This window comes from Cryptomeria japonica, chromosome 10 (genome assembly GCF_030272615.1).
Source record: "Cryptomeria japonica chromosome 10, Sugi_1.0, whole genome shotgun sequence".
Taxonomy (NCBI): domain Eukaryota; kingdom Viridiplantae; phylum Streptophyta; class Pinopsida; order Cupressales; family Cupressaceae; genus Cryptomeria; species Cryptomeria japonica.
The window spans coordinates 819,775,257-819,794,799 of NC_081414.1; the positions used below are offsets into that span (position 1 = coordinate 819,775,257).

Genomic DNA, 19,543 nt, shown 5'->3' on the forward strand with positions numbered 1-19,543 from the left:
TTTGAGAAAATAAATCCTTAAAACCAAAGAAACTGACAGAGCTATAGCCTAATGTAAAAGAGCGCGCACAGGATACCACAATTATGCTCAAGCTTGCCTTTGTTCAAATTAAGTCCTGACTACCAAAAAGTATTGCTTGTTTCCTGTCCATGTTCTCAATGGGAGAACAAACACCATCAAGAACATCAATTAAGATGATAATATATGATATTCTAGAATGACCGATACTACGTTCCTTATAGCACTTCCTTCACAAAATAAAGGAACAAGTCATCCTATTCTCAAAAAATTAATGTCACATATGACAACTTCAGCATTTCTTTGTGATCCCTGAATCACATCCATATCCAACATATAAATGGTAACATGAACAGGATTCTTCTTAACAATCTTTAATTTTTGAAATGACAGTCCTCTGCACACATATCAATACCTAATGGTTTTCCTGTGTATTTCGAGTGTTCTCAAACGGGTTAATTTAGCTTCAGTGTCTCAAAGTTAACTAGTACTACTCTCAAAGAAAATCGGAGGTGTATTCTATTTTAAATTTTGGTTATCTTCAATCCTCAAAACTTAACTCAAGAACAATGTGTTTGTTAATTAACTACTGCTGGTTTAGATAATTCAGTGAATTTTTTATACATACCCTAGTTTTACCATCATGACAGCCGTTGGAAAGCAGTAGTGGTGACAGTTTCCAAGAGTTGATTACAAACCATGAAAGCTTATGCAACCCCTACTGCCTTAGAAATGTTAGAGTAAAACTTACCTAAATCCAATTAATGATTAAATTTAACAGTTATGGTCTTAAAACTTTGATTCTTTGATAGTACTTACCTTACTCCTGATTTGCATCTAGGAATGACCTGTGGTATCTTCTGTCATCCCCAATTTATAAATAAATGTAGCTATGCATGAACTTGAAGCACTTCCATCTGCTTTCAACAGTTATTGACAGCACATTTGCAACTGATATGGTTCTGAAGAAATTACATTCAAAAGATTCACATAAATTATCAACCTGGACTGTTACAAACTAGAGAAGAGTGTCAGAATATATTCACAGATTTTTATAAATCTGACATTCTCCTTGACAACTGAATCCGCAACCTAAATTTTACATGTATAGTTCAGAGGATCCAAGTGTTCAATAATTACTGAAAGAAGTAGAGTTCCAACTCCTGAATAATTAGAGCAGCATCTCACTAACTTCTGCAGATTTCTGCTGAATATGGGTGCCATTAAGATATCTGTCACTCCTCATTCTTTATAATCATCAATTGCCAAACTTTTCTTGATAGCTGCAAGTATTCTGAATACTATACCATGGGATCCTACCATTAGCATCTGTCATTCAAGCTCAGCAGTTTGGAAGCACTTGCTGAATCTTGTATAAGAATAACGATCAAAAAACTAGGAAACATTAAGCTGGTTCACGAGGACGTGCAGCCCATAGAGAACTGAGAGCTCGGAGACGGTTAAAATAATCCCCCATTGCAAGCAAGCCCCTGGCTGCTTGACGAGTTGTAAGAATTCGATACATCTGCTGCAGGGTCTGTTGCCGTAGATTGTCTGCCTGTTTAAAAGATCATTAATTGAGCTCTCATTAGTAATATTTTTTAATATTAATCACTAGCATATTCAATTGAAAATTATTTTGAGGAATGATGAAGGTTTAAGGGGAAAAAAAACACAACCACCACATAGTTAGATTCACATTTCATGCACAAGAATCTAGAAAACACTATATCCAACGACCAGAAACAGCTCAGGACACTGAGAAAAGTTAGACTTGGTCAGTCCATTTCAGTAAAACTACTAGCGATAGTGATATCATTAAAACTCAAAAAAATGACAATTCTCTAAACTCTCTCTCTGGAAAAATAATATAAACATTAAAACAGGCATACTCCAAAAGGAATATCATATAAATAAGGAACAAAAGCAGGACCTTCTGATCTTTGCTCCAGTGTCCTTGGGTGATTAACTAAAGTATAAACACAATTTTGAAGAAATATTGTCATGTGCCTTTTTCGGACATAAGTAATTGAACTTCCCGCAAGCCTATTATTTTATTTTTGGTAGGTTAAGGGGTAGACTAAAGGGGTAAGATGAGGAAAATAATTTAATAATATAATTTAAATAGTTGTAGTAACTTTATGTTATATTTATAAAAAAGGAGACTTATGAATTATTATTATAAGAGGGTTCAATATTAAACAATGTTTCTAAAAATAGGGACCAATGAAATATTTTTAAAAAGGTATTTCCTCTATACTTCAGAATAAAACAAGAAATGAGTTTTAAATTAAACAGAGTGTTCCAAAAGGGCAGTCTGGATACAAAAGAAAGCATCCATTTTATGAAATGAAAACTCCTTTTTCTCTAAACGTTTGTTTATCTTCTTGCTTGAGGATTGAAACCCTCTATATAGTTTAGATTTGGAGATGAAAAGCCCAGATCCTTTGTGCTGGTTTCACCCAGGAATCACAGTTGTGTTGAAAGTTGCAGAAGTACTTCCAATTTTTAATTTATATTGAAGGTTTTTAGATTTTTGAGTCTGTTGCAGTTTAGTATCAGTTTTGTGATGAGCACATGGGGGGGGCAGGGGCTGAATCAGTATAACGATAATCTTTACTTTTTAAAAACTTAATACCATATTTAAAACTTGATTAATAATGATTAAACCATTTACTCGACATCAATAATCATGCATATGAGAAGAACACAATAACACATGATATTTACGTGGAAACCCTTATGGGAGAAAACCACACAAATTAATTGCTTATATAATAATCTCTTACAAATTTCATGGGGTTAACCTACTAGAGGCATCAACCCCTCATTCAATTCGTGAGCACTTGTCCATTAGAGGCACCAACCCCTCATACACTTAGAGTCATTCAAATTGTCTTCACAAGAGGTATAACTCGCTTCTTCAATCTGCTCAAACCATTGCCATCAAATATGCTCATGAATTCTTCATAGTTTGCTTCACAGGGTCTTCATAAACCTGCTTAAGCCTTTGTCATATATCTGCTCACTAATCTTTCATATATTCTTGTTTTAATGTCTCGACAAAATCTTTTTCATATGATATCACATAGAGGAACACATACGTCTGGACTCTTATATTTTCTTTATGCTACTTTTATCATACCTCTTCACCCAAGAGGTTTTGTTTTAATTATTTTGGTCTTGTAATCAGATCCTTGTTCTTTAATGGAATCACCTACTATTGTTTGAAACTAATTCATAAGCCTTTTTAACCTTTGTTCATATACTGGCTTCTACATGGTTGAGGTCTTCTAAAAATGTAATCTGTTCTTATTAATTTATATTTGCTGCTCCTCAATGTTTAGTCCTAAATGTATAGTGGTGAATAATCAGATAACACAGTATTTCTTGCACGTACCAAGTATTCATGGAACAGAACAATTGCACATCACAACATAAATGCCAAATGATAATAATTAGACCAGAAATCTATATCTTTATTCCAGTGTCAAGAATTGTCCATACATAATCCCCCTGCCGAGGTTCCAACCAAACACTATATAGACCCGACGGTTGGTCAAGTTGCCAACCGTTACCAACTCCCAACTACCCGACGGGAACCTCTCGGCAACAACATAAACATAAACACAACATAACATACTTATAACTATTATTCTTACTAACATACATTTTTACCCCTAACATTAGCCCCCCCAAAAACGTAGTCGTCTTCCAGACGACTCAGACAAGAGAAACTGAAATGAAAAAACATAGCTAAGACCAAGAAGATGGAGGAGGCATCCCTGTAGTGGCCGTGGTAGAAGACTGCTGTCCGACCTAAAGTTTCGGGTTCTTTTCTACCATCAACTGTCGTTCCCGTGCTTTCTTTACCATGTGAGCAGCTTCCAGTAGCTTTTTATCTTTCTGTTCCAGCTGTAAGGTGAGTTCGGCCACCTGAGCTGCCAATGCATGTGTCTCCCTCTCTTGCAAGCTGCAACGGGCCTCATAGGTAGTCATCTTCATTTCCATCTCCTTCCTCAAGGTCTGCTCCACTGTGGCCAACTCTGCCTGCTTCTCACCTTCCTTTTCCAGTGTTGTTATGTACATCTGTTGGGCCTCTTTTTCCACTTGGTGTTGCCGCATCTGTAAGTACACCTCCCGGAAGGCCTTCTCCATGCTGCGGAAGGTGGTGCCCAGGGTGCCTGTGCCTCCTATCACGTGCCTGTGGGTCCAATTCTGAATCATCTCAGGCGTACTATGGTCTGGCCACCCTTGCCGCTCAAAATGGTGTGTGAACTCCTCCTTGCACCCCTCGGTCATGAAGTGGCACAGCTGTGTAGCGTCTGCTGAATTGCTTGCCTCCATCTGTCCCGTACGCTGAGCCATATCGCGTGCAACATTAGAGAGCCCTTGTAGCTCCTCTAGGAATCGTCCGAGTGAGCCTGCTGGGTCATTCGGATCGGGTGGTGTGATGTGGAGCCTTGCGAGAGCTCCCTCCGGTCCACTACTCTGCTTGTCCTTTCCTTGATGTTCTTGATAAGCGGATCTCTCTCTGTCCAGGTCTGGGACAGTGATATCTCTATCTGTGGTCATGCCTAGCCCAATGGCCATGTTATGTGGTGCAAGGGAGGGGGGGAGGTGTGGGGCGAGTGCGAACTGCCCTAGCCATCCATCCAGCGAGGCATCTATATCTTCATCTGTCGAAGTATCCAAGGCTGCCTCTAAGTTAGCTAGTACTGTACCAGTTCCTGCTGCCACCGTACCCGTTCTTGCTGGTACCGTACCAGTTTCTGTTGGCACCGTACCAGTTTCTATTGGTACCATACCGGTTTCTGCTGCAAGTATGACCAAGCTGATTTGCGGCAACGATACCGGTCGTTGTGCCGACAGTTCCCCCTCTCCAATCTTCTAGAACAATACCCCCATTGGTCGTACATCTCCCACTGGGTTGGCTACTGCAAGCGCCTCCTGAGGTACCAGGTGTGCCGAAGATAGTTTCGAGGGTGTAAATTTTACCCTTGTACTTTTCCATTGAGCCCGCAATCCTCCCTGTTGCTCCTCCTCTTCTTCTTCTTCCTGCTGCCATGACTCTGTTTCCTCTTCCTCCTCTACAGCTGTGTGTCTTGACAGATGGAACCCCTCATCACCGCTTTCCGTTTCTTCCACCTTCTCCAAATCCTCTGCACTGCTAACCTCTTCAATCTCCACGAAGTGTCCAGTTTCCTCCTCTTCCTAGTAGGCTGCGATGTGTCGCCAAGGGTGTCCAGGTGGATATAGTAGTACATGGTGGGTTTATGTGGTTCTACCCTTCTGCGTGGTTCAAATGTCCCGCATACTTCTGGTGGAACCTGCAAGCATACAACATCTAGGAACAAGCTAATAGCATGATGGCACATGTAGAACGTTTTGTGTTCTAGTCTCAGGAAGTCATGGATGCATGCTGCCAGGAGTTGCCCCCAATTGTACACCTTCCCGCATCTGATCCCGTTCATTAATCCTATCATCCATATACCTATGTCAGAGGCGTGGCTGGCTCTCGTCAGGCGGCTCTTGACTAGGTCCATTAACATCCTCCATTCCCCAGGTGCGATAAAGGTACGCTTCATTCCTCTGTTGTCGGCCCAGGAGCTTTTCCGTTGCTCCTCGGTGAGGTCTTCTCTGCACACCAAATCCATCAACCACTTCTTCTTTTCTCTGGTGAGTTTTTTGGTTGGCTTAGCAATAGATGCTCCTTTCTCCGGTATGCCAAATACCCGCTTGAAATCCTCAGGTTTTAAAGAAACTCGCACTGTGCGCCCTTGGAACTGGATGACTGAAGCTCATTCTTGCGGATTACAGCCCGATACCATGGTTCGCAGGACTGGCTCGAGCTCTTTAATGTTGAATGTGGGCATTTGCACGGTGTGGTCGACCTATGCCCTCCAGAGAGATTCCTTCGTCACATGGTTTGGAGGGTTTTCCTCCCACCAGGTACGACATTCACTGCCAGTCACACTCTCAAATGCTACATTTGCTGCCGTGAGTCCCTCTGAGTCCTTTGTTGCCTTTGGTCTGCTCTTGGTTTTCTTGTTGTTGGCGCGCTCCATGGCAGTCATGGTTGCATTGCAACTGCCTTTTTTTGTTCTTCTTCCCATACCCCTTCCTTGGTCGTTATTATAACTGTCTGACAGATTGTCTCGCCAGTTTGTATGGCCCATTGTATCACTCCCAGTTTCCCTGATGTACGACTTCTTCCTCATGTCCTGCCAGACAAGCCCTTTGCCTTTTATACCTGCGTGCTGCTTGTACCCATCGTATGGATATCTCTGTCTGCCTGTCTGATACCGTACACTGTACGGATTTTGCCTTGTGTAAATTCCTCTACACGTGTTTGTATAGTAACACCATTCCGTACGGTAACGCTTTTGTTGGTGCACAAGCCCATACGGAAATGTCGTACGTCGTACGACTTCCTCCTGCCTTGTTTCGTACGATAATGCCATACGCCGTACGCCGACTTCCTTCCGCCTTGTTCCGTATGGCGATCTCCTCCCTCTAGAATCAGCATGTGACCCGTACGGAACTTGTCTTCTCTAGTCCGTACGTCGTACGGTAAGACTCCATGGCACTCGTGTTCTCTTGTTTGTACAATCCGTACACCGTACGAAATTATCCACTCGTGCATGTCCATACAATTGTTCGGTACAATATATTGTGTCCGTACAGTATGCAACTAGTCCATACGGTATGTGACTTCCTTCCCTTCGCTCAGTTCTGTCTGGCTGCCATGTTCATCTTCCTGTGCTGTGTCTAATGGGGTCTCGTGGGGGTTTTATAAGCCTTTTCTTTTGCCAAGGTTAGGGTTAGGTAAAAATGCTACTTTTTCTCTACTGTTTTTACTTGTACTTGCCTGATATTTTAATTTTTTAATACCTGCCGATTTGGAATTACTTGCTTTTTTCCAGTATTTCTCCTCCTTGCCCTTTAAGACCCCTTGTTTTTTCAGTCATCTTACTTCTTTTATCTGGCACGGCTTTTTCAATATTAGCTTCCTTGCCTTTAATTTACCCAGGTACCCTTTGGCCTGATTGTGCCCTCTAGTTGGCCTTCTGTAAGCCACTGGCCAGTTTATTGTGTTTGTTTTTGCGGTCGAAGAGCTTCCCTGTCTCGTTTGTTTCCTTCTTGTTGACCCCCTACTTTGCTTTTTTCTCCATTTCTTCCCTAGTTCTTTGCTCCGCGCCTTATCTTCCCTCCATTTCTTGCTTGGTTTCTGTTTGGAGTCTCCATCCCCACTGTTCCTCCTTTTTACCCCTGGAGTATTGTTGGGCGTCCTCATTCTTATTTCTGAGTCATGTAACCACGTACACACATGTGGTAGTCTTTTGTAGCATTCTTGTGCACAACACGTCCCTACGTATTCCAGGTCCCATATCTTGTCCACCAGTGGGGCGGGTCCCACACCCTTGTAGCGGCCGTCAATGTATTGATCCCCATATTGATGGTACCATTTTACTCTCTCTTCGTCAATCTCTGGTGGCCCAGCCGGGTTGGGGATCACCCGATACAATGAGTTAGGTCCGGCCTCTACCTCGCCTGCTTCGGAAGCGATGACTAATAGGTCCTTTGTCTTCAGTACCATTTTTAAACATGGGCCTAGGGTTGCCCCATATTCTTCCAAGTTGAGCTCTTCCTCCAGGTCCACCGGCTCCACCTCTTTAATTATGTTCTCAGCTTTCCTTCGGGCTTCTGCTTCTTCATCAATGTCATATGCGACGTATCCCTCCCGAGCTCCTTCATATGGGGCCTGTTTTTTCCAATATCCTAAAACTCGTACCCACACAGTTGTGTCTCCAAAATACACATTCGTGAGATGTTTGTGGATCCTGGGAACGGCCACACCTTCCACCCTTTTTGGTACAAGTCGTTCTTCCATTGCCGCCAAGGGCTTCGCCCAGTCGTCATCCCTCCGATAGGGTTCTCCTTTTACCACCGGGTCTTCTTTGACCTCCTTGCTTTGACCAATGGTCCAATGCCCTTTTGTGGCATATCCTAGCATGTTGATCCCAATCACAGGTTTATTTCTTTCCCTGTAGATTTTTAACTTGGAACCGTTCACCGGGTCCCTGATAGGATTGTTATCCAAAGTCGCCAGCTTTACTGCTCTGTTCCTACCAACCTCTCTGATTTTATAGGGTCCGAGCCAACGGACCTTGAACTTCCCTGGTCGAAGTTCGTTCCGACCGTTATACTTCAAAACTAACTGTCCCGACCGGAAGTTGGCCTTCCGCAGATGCTGGTCGTGCCAATGCTCCCGCCGGCGTTGTGCCACCTCAGTTGCCCATTGTGCCATCAGCCTTCGTTCATCCAGCTTTATCAAACCATAAAGCCTTGCATTCACACTTTCTGTGTCCCCAAGTCGATTTTCCACCGCCACCCGAAGGCTCGACACGGTGTACTCAGCTGGTACCATTGCCTCCTGCCCATACATGAGCTGAAACAATGTATGCCCGGTAGTGACTTTGTATGTTGTACGGTAGGCCCATAGCACGACTAGTAGTCTTTCCTCCCAATCTTTGTGTTCCACCCCACATGATTTGTAGATTATTGATACCAAAACCTTGTTGGTTGCTTCTGCTTGACCATTAGCGCGGGGATAGTACGGACTGGATAGGTTATGGAATATTTTTAATTCCATGGTCATGGTACGAATTACTTGATTGACAAAGTGCACTCCCCTGTCACTGGTGATTTGGAGTGGTATCCCGTACCTGGTGACAATTTGTTCGTACAGGAACCATGTCGTACTCAGAGCCGTGTTATCCGGCAAGGCCCTAGCTTCTCCCCACTTGGTGAGATATTCTATGGCAACTACAATATATTTGCACCGGTGTAGGTTACTTGGCTTCAGAGGTCCCACAAAGTCCAAACCCCATTGTTCGAATAGTTCCCGCGGCTGTGAAGGGAAGAGAGGCATGAAGTCCCTTTTAAGAGGTTTTCTCGCTCGTTGGCAAGTGTCGCATTCGATCACCCATTCTCGAGTGTCGGTGTGTAGAGTTGGCCACCATAGACCTGCCAGAAGCACCTTCCTAGCGGTTGCATCCGGTCCCATATGTCCGCCTGCCAATCCATCGTGTGCCTCCTTTAGTACACCGCAAATTTCCTCCTCCATGACACACCTCCTCAAGATTTGGTCAGGACCCATTTTATATAAAAGCCCATTAATTAGTTGGAAGGTTTTACTCTTCAGTGCCAGCTTCCTCCGTTCTCCTGAAGGCATCTTGCTTCGAAATGTGCAGGTAGATAGCAACTGGCCTATCTTTTCATACCAGGTTGGTAGTATTGCAATTTGGAACAAGTGTGCGTCTGGATAGTTGGTCGACTATTACATGGGACTTCCCTGGCCGTACGACAATGGTGAAGGTGAATTCCTGTAAGAGTAGTAGCCACCGACTTACTCTCCCTTGGATGATTGGTTTATTCACTAGGTACATTAGTGCTTGGTGGTCCACATAAAATGTGAACGGCGTAGCCAACAAGTAGTGCCGGAACTTTTGTACTGCGTACACCATCCCCAGTGCCTCTCGCTTTGTTGTGCTATAGTTTCGTTCGGCCTTTGACAGAAGTCGGCTTGCAAAGAAGACGAAATGGTCTAGTCCTTGCACCCCTACCTGGGCGAGGGTAGCACCAATTGCAAAGTTTGAGGTGTCGACGTGTATGTGAAATTCCTTGTTCCAATCTGGGTACACCAATATCGGTGCACTCACCAGCCGGTCCTTCAATTCTTTGAAGGCTTCTTCTTGCTTCGTACCCCACACAAACGGCTCTCCCTTCCTTGTCAACTTATCTAAGGGCCAGGACACCTGTGCAAAGCCTTTGATGAATCTTCGGTAGTAGCCGACATGGTCGAGGAATGATTTCATCCCTGTTACGTTCGTTGGGCTCTCCATGTTGACAATTACTCCTATCTTGTCTGGGTCTGTCTTCAATCCTTCCTTACAGACGATGTGGCCCAGGAGTTTCCCTTGTGGTACCATAAACCTGCACTTCTTTGGATTCAGGGCTAACCTAGCCTTCCTACATCTTTCCATGCATTCCCCCAAAGCCTTCAAATGGGTGTCCTAATCGCTGAAAATCGACCAGTCATCCAGAAATGCTCTGAAATTCCCTACTGACATCTTGTCAAAAATGTGCAGAATTATTCGCTGGAAGGTCGTGGGCGCATTGCATAGCCCGAAGGGCATGCGATTATAGGCATACACTCCTTCCTCCACCACGAATGTGGTCTTCAACTTATCTTCTTCCGCAATACTTATCTGATTGTACCCAGAGAATCCATCCAGAAATGTGTATATTTCGTGCCCGACGACTTCTTCCAGGATACTGTCAGTGAATGGGATCGGAAATGGGTCCTTGATGGTTACTGCATTTAGGTACCTGAAATCCACACATATCCTTATCTGATTAGCCTCTTATTTAAGGGAGATGACTATTGGAGAAACCCAGTCACTTGTTTCCACTTTGAATATAATCCCCGCTTCTAACATTTTATTGATCTCCTCATTTACTTTGGCTGCATAGTTTTTGTTCATCCTATATGGCCTCCTTCGTACCGGTCGGGCTCCTGGTACGAGGGTTATGCGACGCACGCATAGCTCCGACAGTACCCCCTTCAAGTCCTTGTAGGTCCAGGCAAAGACGTCTTTATATTCCAGAAATATCTTGAAGGCTGCTGCCTTTAGCACGAGGTTCCAGTCATCTCCTACCAGTATCACCTGTGGTTTTGCCTCATTGCCCAGATTAAGCTTCTCCACACCCCGTTCCTCGTACTTGATGGGTTTATCCCGTTCAAACTGGTGGGCTGGCGTGTCGTCCATTCTTGCCATTCCCTCTTGGTATCTCTCGTACTCCGGGGGAAAGGATTGTTCTTCCGTCCCCCCGCTTGATTCTCCTATCTCACATATTTGCAGCATGTGACACTCCAGGTGGAAGACCTCATAGTCCTCCATTTGCCAATGAAAAAGTCCCACCAGTGAACTGGTTTCATCCTCGGAACACCCGTCCAATTCCAACACTCCTTCCTCGTCGGTCTCTTTCCCTCCTCTGTCCTGTTTAGAACCCCACTCCCACCGTTTTGAATCTTCTTAGTCGGAGTCTGATGACGCGAGCTCTTCGCTAACGGACTGGTTCCTTAGATCAATTACATACTTATGGATGTCATTCTCGATTGAGAGCGTATTCCTTTTCCAGTTGTGGTTAGCTTTGGCCATGATCAACCACCCCCTTCCCAGAAGAGCGTCATACGCTTTCCTTTCCAGTGGAATGACTACAAAATCAAGAAGGAATTGTTGCGTCCCAATTACCACCTTTTGTGCCATGAGGGTACCAAGGGGTTTGATGCCGTGTTGATCCGCACCGACCAGGTGGAAGGTTGGTGGCCAGAGTGTCGACTTGCCGAGGCTTCACCAAGTTTCCTCTGACAATACGTTGACTCCGAACCCACCATCAACAATGGTGTTTGTAAGCTTTTGTCCCAATATATCCATCTCTACCACTGCAGGTTTTTGCCCGACGCCCACCGCGAGTAGCATAGGGTTCATGGCATCCGTACCAGATCCCTTCACCGGGTTCGTACCAGATTTTGCCATCGTTTGGTGTTCCTGACCGAGGGTAGTGTCCCCGGTTACATTTGTCAAAGCCATCCTTAACTGTGGCATGGTCTGTAGAACGTCAGACACCCGTACGGGTATTGTGGTTTGTAACATCTGCTTGATGATAGTTTTCTCTGGTTCCGACCGAACTGGTGTATCGGCAGCCAGGTGCGAGGCCCTCCGCTCTCCAGCCATTGCCCGCTCGATATCCGCCCTTGCCTCCTGGAGCCTTTCTTTTTCTGTGCAAGGGTCCGGGTACATGGCTTTCTTGTTCTGTAACCTTGTGATTGCCAGTACGTCTTCTCTTGATCCCTCCACATCGAGCATGTTCACCCCTTTTTACTTTGGACAATCTATGTCCTCGTATTTTCTTGGACCGCACCATCTGCACAGCAAACTTCCTACATCACCTCCGTTTTGGCATTCTCGAGCAAAGTGACCCCATTCATTGCACTTCTTGCACTGAATCATGGGTCGCCCCTTCCCGTTGTATTGAATTCTGCTCCTTGGTGTGTTATTATTGTATCTGGTGTTCCCCCGCCGATTGTTTTTGTACCCTCCAGGTGAGGCGTCAAAGTTTGTTGTTGGTTTTGGCGGTGTCGTCGGCGGTGTGGCTTGGTCGGGTTGGGCGTAGAGCACTTGTGTGCTCCTTGCTTTCAAGTTGTACGGGCATTCCTTAGTGGAATGTCTCATTACTTGGCAGATGTCACAGAAAACTCTATGGGGACAACTTCCTTTAGTGTGTCCTTCAGTCTTGCAGTTAGTACACCATAGTTCTTTTCCTTCCCTACCACTTTCTTTGTCACCTTTTAACTCCTTCATCATCCTCATCATATCCTTCCGGAGCGCTTGCACGGTTTTGAATCCCCCCTCGCTATCTTCGTCTGTGCTGTCACCATCGCTGGTTCGTCATTTCCCCCGGGATGTCTTGTTTTCACTTTCAATATCCAAGGCACGGTTGTATGCTTCATCGTACAATGGCGGAGGGACCACTTTCATCGTCCTTCTTAGGGATGGTACCAATCCTTCCAGGAACTACCGCTTCTTGAGGCCATCTGCCAACTAGTTCTCCATTTTGTTAAGTAGTTCCCTCAGCCTTCTGTTATATGCGTGCACACTTTCGTTTTTTCCTTGTTTGGTATTGTAAATTTCTGCCACAATTTCGTTGTCATCTCGTAGGAGTTTGAATTCTTCCTCAAAGGCCTTCTTCAGATTGCTCCAAGACGTTTTATGCTGGGCATCGAGGTCTGTGTACCAGTCAATAGCTATTCCTCGTAGAGTGGCTGGAAATGCCTTCACCCAGTAGTCCCGGTCGTCCTGGCCATTTGCTTCCCAGATGGTGACGCATGTCTTGCAATGTCGTATGGGGTCCTCTGACCCATCGCCCATGAATTTTGGGAGTTTCTGCTTCTCCGGGGTGTGTGCCATCGTTCCTTTCTGTTCAGTTTTATGCAGTGCCTGGAAATGGCTATATGTCCGGGGGGTACCGTACGCTCCTGGTCTGGTCGGGCCCTTGCCAACCGGGCTTTGGTCACCTTCGCTTCTATAGTCCCTCCTTCATGGGGTTTCCAGATCTGATCTTCCTATTTTGATGCCCTCCGACAAGGACAAATTTTTAATGCCAAACAACGTTGCTTCAAAAATAGTGGCGATTTCCTCATGCAGGTCTCGTACCACCTCCTCTCCTTGTTCGGAAAATTCCGATTGGGTGCTTTGTGATTCGGCTCTGGAGTCTTCTTCACTTGACGTCGAGTGTGGGGCCTGGTCGGCGAGATCTTCCTCCACTACGTCTGGAAGTGGCAAGTTCCTAGCAACCTCGGCCAACTCCTTCCACGTACACGGTTTTTGCCTCTCCCGACTACGACTCTAACTTCTGTTGTGTTTCTCCGGACTCCTCGAGTCGGCAACCTCTCTTAGTCGTCGTCTCCTATCGGCCTGTTCTTTTATGCGGAGAGATCTCTGTACAGTTCCCTCATTTACTCCTTCGGTAGCAGTGGTACGTCTGTCTTTGTTCGGCCGTAGGGGCATCAAGTGCCAGAGGTACGGCGCCGACTAGCCTCCCTCTCCTCTTCCTCCCTACGACTCCGTTCCTCATACCGTCAGAGAACTTATTGCCGCCGGAGTTCCTTTGTCGTTTCCTCCCTTTGGTCTTGGAGTGCAATCAAGTTCCTAGCGAGTAACCTTGGAATACTCCCGAGTAGGTCAAAGACGGGGGTGTTGACTCTGAGTTTACCACATACCGTGCCTTCCAAGACGGCTCTCTCCTGAGCCTCTCACTGCACGTACTGCGTGATCGACACGTCCCACAACTCCACCAAGTCTGTCGTCAACTAATCCTCTCGTTCCTCTTCCGCGGTACTCTCTTCATGCGTGTCGCTGTCCACGACAATTAATTGCTGATTAAACAATCGGCCCATTAATTGCTTCCGCCTGCCGCTATAGTTATCTCCAGGTTCGTTCAAGCAATGGCGCCAAAATGTTTAGTCCTAAATGTATAGTGGTGAATAATCAGATAACACAGTATTTCCTGCACGTACCAAGTATTCATGGAACAGAACAATTGCACATCACAACATAAATGCCAAATGATAATAATTAGACCAGAAAGTTATATCTTTATTCCAGTGTCCAGAATTGTCCATACATAATCCCCCTGCCGAGGTTCCAACCAAACACTATATAGACCCGACGGTTGGTCAAGTTGCCAACCGTTACCAACTCCCAACTATCCGACGAGAACCTCTCGGCAACAACATAAACATAAACACAACATAACATACTTATAACTATTATTCTTACTAACATACGTTTTTACCCCTAACACTCAATAACTTCATATTACCCTCTTTCTTGATTATGCCATTTTCAACCTTATGTTTTTGTCTTTGCTATCTTTGTATCCTCAAATCTTTTATGCACTCGTGAATGACTCATATCGATGCCATCAATTATGAACAAAATGCTCTTAAGGCCTTTGACATTGATGATGATATTTCTATCAACCCCATTCATACATCAATGATAATAACCTCATTCATTTGCTTTGATATCAATGACAATTATGCAGACAATCTCTTCATTCTTCCTTTGATAACTATGATAACTTCCAATTCCTTTGACATCAATGACAATATTTCCAACATTTTGTTGGTAACTATCAATATCTATTTTCCGTTTACAACAAATCTTAATCGATTTATTTTTAGTAATATCTGTTGTTTCAGACTTTTAGCTGCCCATACAATTTTTGCCATCATAGCATGTGAACTCTAATCTCGGCCTTCTGAAAATAAAGCTTATTAGTATCTAAGAGACTGTCGTACAATACCAAGGCATCATACCATTATCTGAAGGAGCACAGCAGATTTGAACCCTTTATCCCTATTGTACCATCAAGATGATCAAAATATTAATCAAACCACCTTGTATTATTGAAGCACAGCAGTCTACACTCTTTAACCAGTCTGTACAAGGTTGTTATTAGTATTGGAGCTCCAATACAAAGTAATCGTGTGGGTTATGACTGGAAATGCAGCTCTCTAGGACACCGTACAGTGCATGGAGTTTTCATAATCATTTCCCACAGTTGCTGTTATAATATCCTGCCAAATACAGCATCTTAATGTGGCAAAGATGCTGTTGATGACCATTGCACCTGCTAAATTCCATTTTCAGGCTGCCATACCCATCTGGGAGGAATTCACACCATAAATCTAGAGAATAAATATCTTTTAGATTGCTGCCATACAGCCATAAACTATGGAAAACTTCAACCACTGTACACTACGATATTGTATTTGTAACCATTACTATCAATATTGATTTAAGTTTGCGATTTGATTTTCAGCCAAATATTTAAGGGACTATATAGAACATAAACTCAGAAATTGTGGTTTCCATAACCAGTGATTGATTGTTTCATTATTTGTGTGGTTCTATAGCAAATCAAATATTGGTATTTGTATCAGAGACTAGAGAGCTAAGTTGCGAAACCCATATATTAATCATCCAAATTTTGTATTTATATACATAGTCAGATAAGCAACCTGCCGCCAATAAACAATAATAGATTTAAATATTGATCATATTCTAGTCACTGTATGCTTTCACCCTACCCAATTTGGGATCTCTATGATCAAAAGGTCTTAGAATGTGTGTGTTTATATTGAAAAAACTTCAATCGATCAAATGTTCTAATTTGGATCATTATAGCGGTATCAGAGTTGTGATCTCGCCAACCTAAAAAGAAAGTTAATAATTTGATATAGAGTATACCATGTGCATGCCAGTGAGAAAGAATTTTAGATATCACTAAAGAGAAAGAAGGAAAGCTCAATCACCCGAACATTAAAATGCACACTACAATGCAAGAAACTCATGTTTGATTAAGACAATGCTGATATCCAAGGACAAACAAATGACCTATCTAATGGCATAGTTGTTGCAAACCAAGCAAAACCCAAGTGTTCCCAAAGCAGCCCAAAATCACACAGGTGAAAGGAGTACCTCAATATATAATTATCAATAACAGAATCGTAATCAGTTCTGCAGCCAAACTCTTCCAACCCACTCTCCTATGAAGACAACCACATAAAATTGAGAAGCATAATCCAGTAATAGATGACATTACACCTTGATAAAATGAATATAAAGACCTTATGCCGAAAATTCAGGAAAAGATGTCCCTAACAATTTTTTTCAATTTGAAGATAAGAAGTGGGCCAAGGAATGAACAAAAACCTATGACGAATCAGCACTGCAGAGATTTACAGCATAAATTAGGGAAGCTAACATCTCATACTTCGATGGATCAAACAAACATACAGCTCATGCTTGGATTTAGAAATTAGACACATGCATGTCACTTAAACTTGTCTAAGGAAAAATACTATTAAGTTTGTCAGCTTCATGTAGAGGGCATAGCACATGAATGGTGGTACCATAGGTTGGTCACCCAAAGTCACTGTCTCATCGACATCTATGATGAGCTCAGTAAAAAAGATGATTGATCAATTTGACAAAAAAGACCCTGATATCCATTTCAGGAAGTTAGACTAGCTCAGACAAAAGAGTATTGTCAAAAACTGTGGTAAGATTATTCCAAAGATTGTCTATGATGATTACGAAGCAAAGTTCAAGAAAAATTGTGCTGGGGTTTGTATTAAAAGAACCACACCTCTGTCGGTATAGATGAAAGCGTTGATCAATCTGTGACTGATGAGGGGAATTGTCCCCTCCATCTCTAGTAGTTTAATGCAAAACTAGAATTGGGGGGACCAAATCAATAAATGGCATGCAGACAAGATGAGAAAGGTCAAGGCTTGTGTCTCTGAAAGGATGCTCATTGTGCATTTTATGGAAGGTCTATCTGAAACCTCTCAAGGGTTTGGTGAAGGCTTTTGATCCATCCTCTTTGCAAGAAGCAATTATGAGATCCCTGAAACTAAAGACTTCAATTGCTAAGAGCAAAATCCAATCAAAGGCCCCCCCTTCAAAAAATACTTTCCAGGAAGTATTTACTCAATCAAAGAATATGCCATCCAAAAAAGAGGAAGAAACCAAGAATGACTTGAGGTGAAAGAAGCTATGTTTCACTTGCAAGAAACCATGGGAACCAGGTCATAAATGTCTTGGTAGAGGCCAAGTACACTACATTGAAGTGATTTCAAGTGAAAAAAATAGAATTGAAGAGCTTGAACCAAAGATCGAGGAAGAAGTCCCAAAACTTGAGAGGTAAGAAGAAGAAGAAACTTTAGGAGAAACCTTTGTCATGCTTTCTAGTACTCCTAGGTACAACCCTTTCAAAGTTTGAGGAATTCGGCATGGCTAAATAATCACAATTTTAGTCAACATTGAGACAACACAAAATTTTATTTATGAAAATTGGCAGACAAGAGAGGTATGGAGAGAAGATTTTGAAGGCTTCAATGTGATGCTAGCAGATGGCTTTACCATACCTTGCACCAAAAAAGATTTCATTGTTGAGTATCACCTTGAGCAGTCATAAGTTGAGTCGTGACTTATATGTTGTTGGTACGGGAGAAACTGATGTGGTTTTGGGAGTACAATGGCTACATTCCCTTGGAGAGTTTACACAAAACTATAAAACCATAGAGCTGAAGTTCTAATCAGAGGGATATGTTGTTGGTACAGGAGAAACTGATGTGGTTTTGGGAGTACAATGGCTACATTCCCTTGTAGAGTTTACACAAAACTATAAAACCATAGAGCTGAAGTTCTAATCAGAGGGAAAGGAGGTACTGCTTTGTGGATAGGCAAATGGAGCTACCAAAGTTCTTTTTGTGATAAAAATGGAGGGGACTTTTTGGCAAGGTCAAGTTGCATGGGCAGCCTATTGTTTGCTAACAACTATGGCTTCATCAGAGGGTAAGAAATCCTATCATATTGATATGTAGTATATTTTGGATAAGTATAGCAAGGCTTTCAATGATATACCTCTAGGACTAGCACCTAACAAAGGTCTCCAACATGTGATAGAGCTTGAGCAAGGTGCTAAGCGAGTTATCACTACTTCGTAATGCCATCCTAGGAAGTATAAGGAAGAAATCAAGAAGTCATCAAGGATCTCTTAGGCACAGGTCATATCAAGCCAAAGCTGAAGCCTCTTTGCCTCTTGTATAATCTTGGTCAAAACGGATGGCGCCATGAGAATGTGTATAGACAATAGAACCTGGAATAAGAAGCCCATCAAAAACAGGTAGCCAATTCCCATAATCGATGAGTTGATCAATGAATTATATGGTGCAATGTATTTCCCAAAAATAGATCTCAGATCAACTCACCATCAAATCAAGTTCAAGGACAAAGATATTCACAAGACAACTTTCAAGTGTCATTTTGGACACTGCGAGTTTTTAGTCATACCTTTTGGCTTGACAAATACACCTGCCATCTTTTAGACTTGTATGGATCAAGCATTCACCAAGTAGTTGAGGAATTTTGTGCTAATATTCTTTGATGATATCTTCATCTACAGTAAGACTTGGGAGGATCATTCGCAACACATAGACAAAGTCCTTGGTATCCTAGAACCTACGCAGTTATGCTAAAGAATCCAAGTGCAAGTTTGAGACGACAAAGACCTTATATCTAGGACATTTCATCAATACTCGAAGATTTTAAGTATGCCAAAAGAAGGTACGAGAAATCCTAGATTGGCCTCCCTCAAAGACACTGACAAAGCTGAGAGAATCTTTTGGCCTCTACAACCATAGTTGAAAAAAACGCACTCAACAATAACTCAAGAGACCTAAAAAATTTAAAAACTCGGGACTTGGCAAAAATTTGGAGAAAAACTCGGCAAATATATTGAACATATGAAAATACATACAATGTTTAAAATATTCTTCAAAAACACATTTAATTTAAGATACTCTATTTAGTCTTTAAAATTGTTTATTCCTTTTGCAACTTATCTTTGTAAAACCTATGCTCTAGCTTTCATAATCTAGATTCTAAACCATCGACCTGCATGACCAATCTACTCTTTGCATGGTCAATTCCATCGTTGTTTGCTTCTTTTACCTTTGGTTCTCTAAATTTTGTATTGGGATGCTCGATCTAAGTTTAATTTCTTCTCTTCTGCACTTGCTACATCACTCCTTGAATCATGAAAATTAGTTTATATAATCTACCAATAACAAATTATTTTGTAATTCATTTATTTCTTCTGCCATGCCTTCCATAGAACCTGCAATATTAATATTACATTTTGGAAAAACCACTACTTGGTACCTTGCATAGAGTGATACCTGCAGTTATGTGCCACCACTATGCCCTCCGTCCCTCTTTTGAAGTCGTGAAAAAGCTTGAAAAAGCCCTTAAAAAATCACAATTCCTAATAAATGCTTTTATATTTCAACTAGATGCATTTTTGGCAATTCTAGGGCAACAAA

At 42.7% G+C, this 19,543-nt stretch overlaps 1 protein-coding gene across 5 annotated transcripts in view; it reads right to left on the minus strand.

Annotated features, from left to right (window-relative positions):
- Positions 1–909: 909 nt before the first annotated feature.
- Positions 910–19,543, minus strand: part of LOC131036201 (transcription factor TGA2.2) — a 112,243-nt gene continuing 93,609 nt past the window's right edge. For 3 of the 5 annotated variants that reach the window (XM_057968050.2, XM_057968042.2, XM_057968058.2), the window contains exon 10: positions 910–1,576. In XM_057968050.2, coding sequence (XP_057824033.1) covers positions 1,424–1,576 — 153 coding nt within the window. In that variant the 3' untranslated portion in view covers positions 910–1,423. The remainder of the gene's footprint in view (positions 1,577–19,543) is intronic. The other 2 variants (XM_057968066.2, XM_057968072.2) reach the window with 2 other exon arrangements.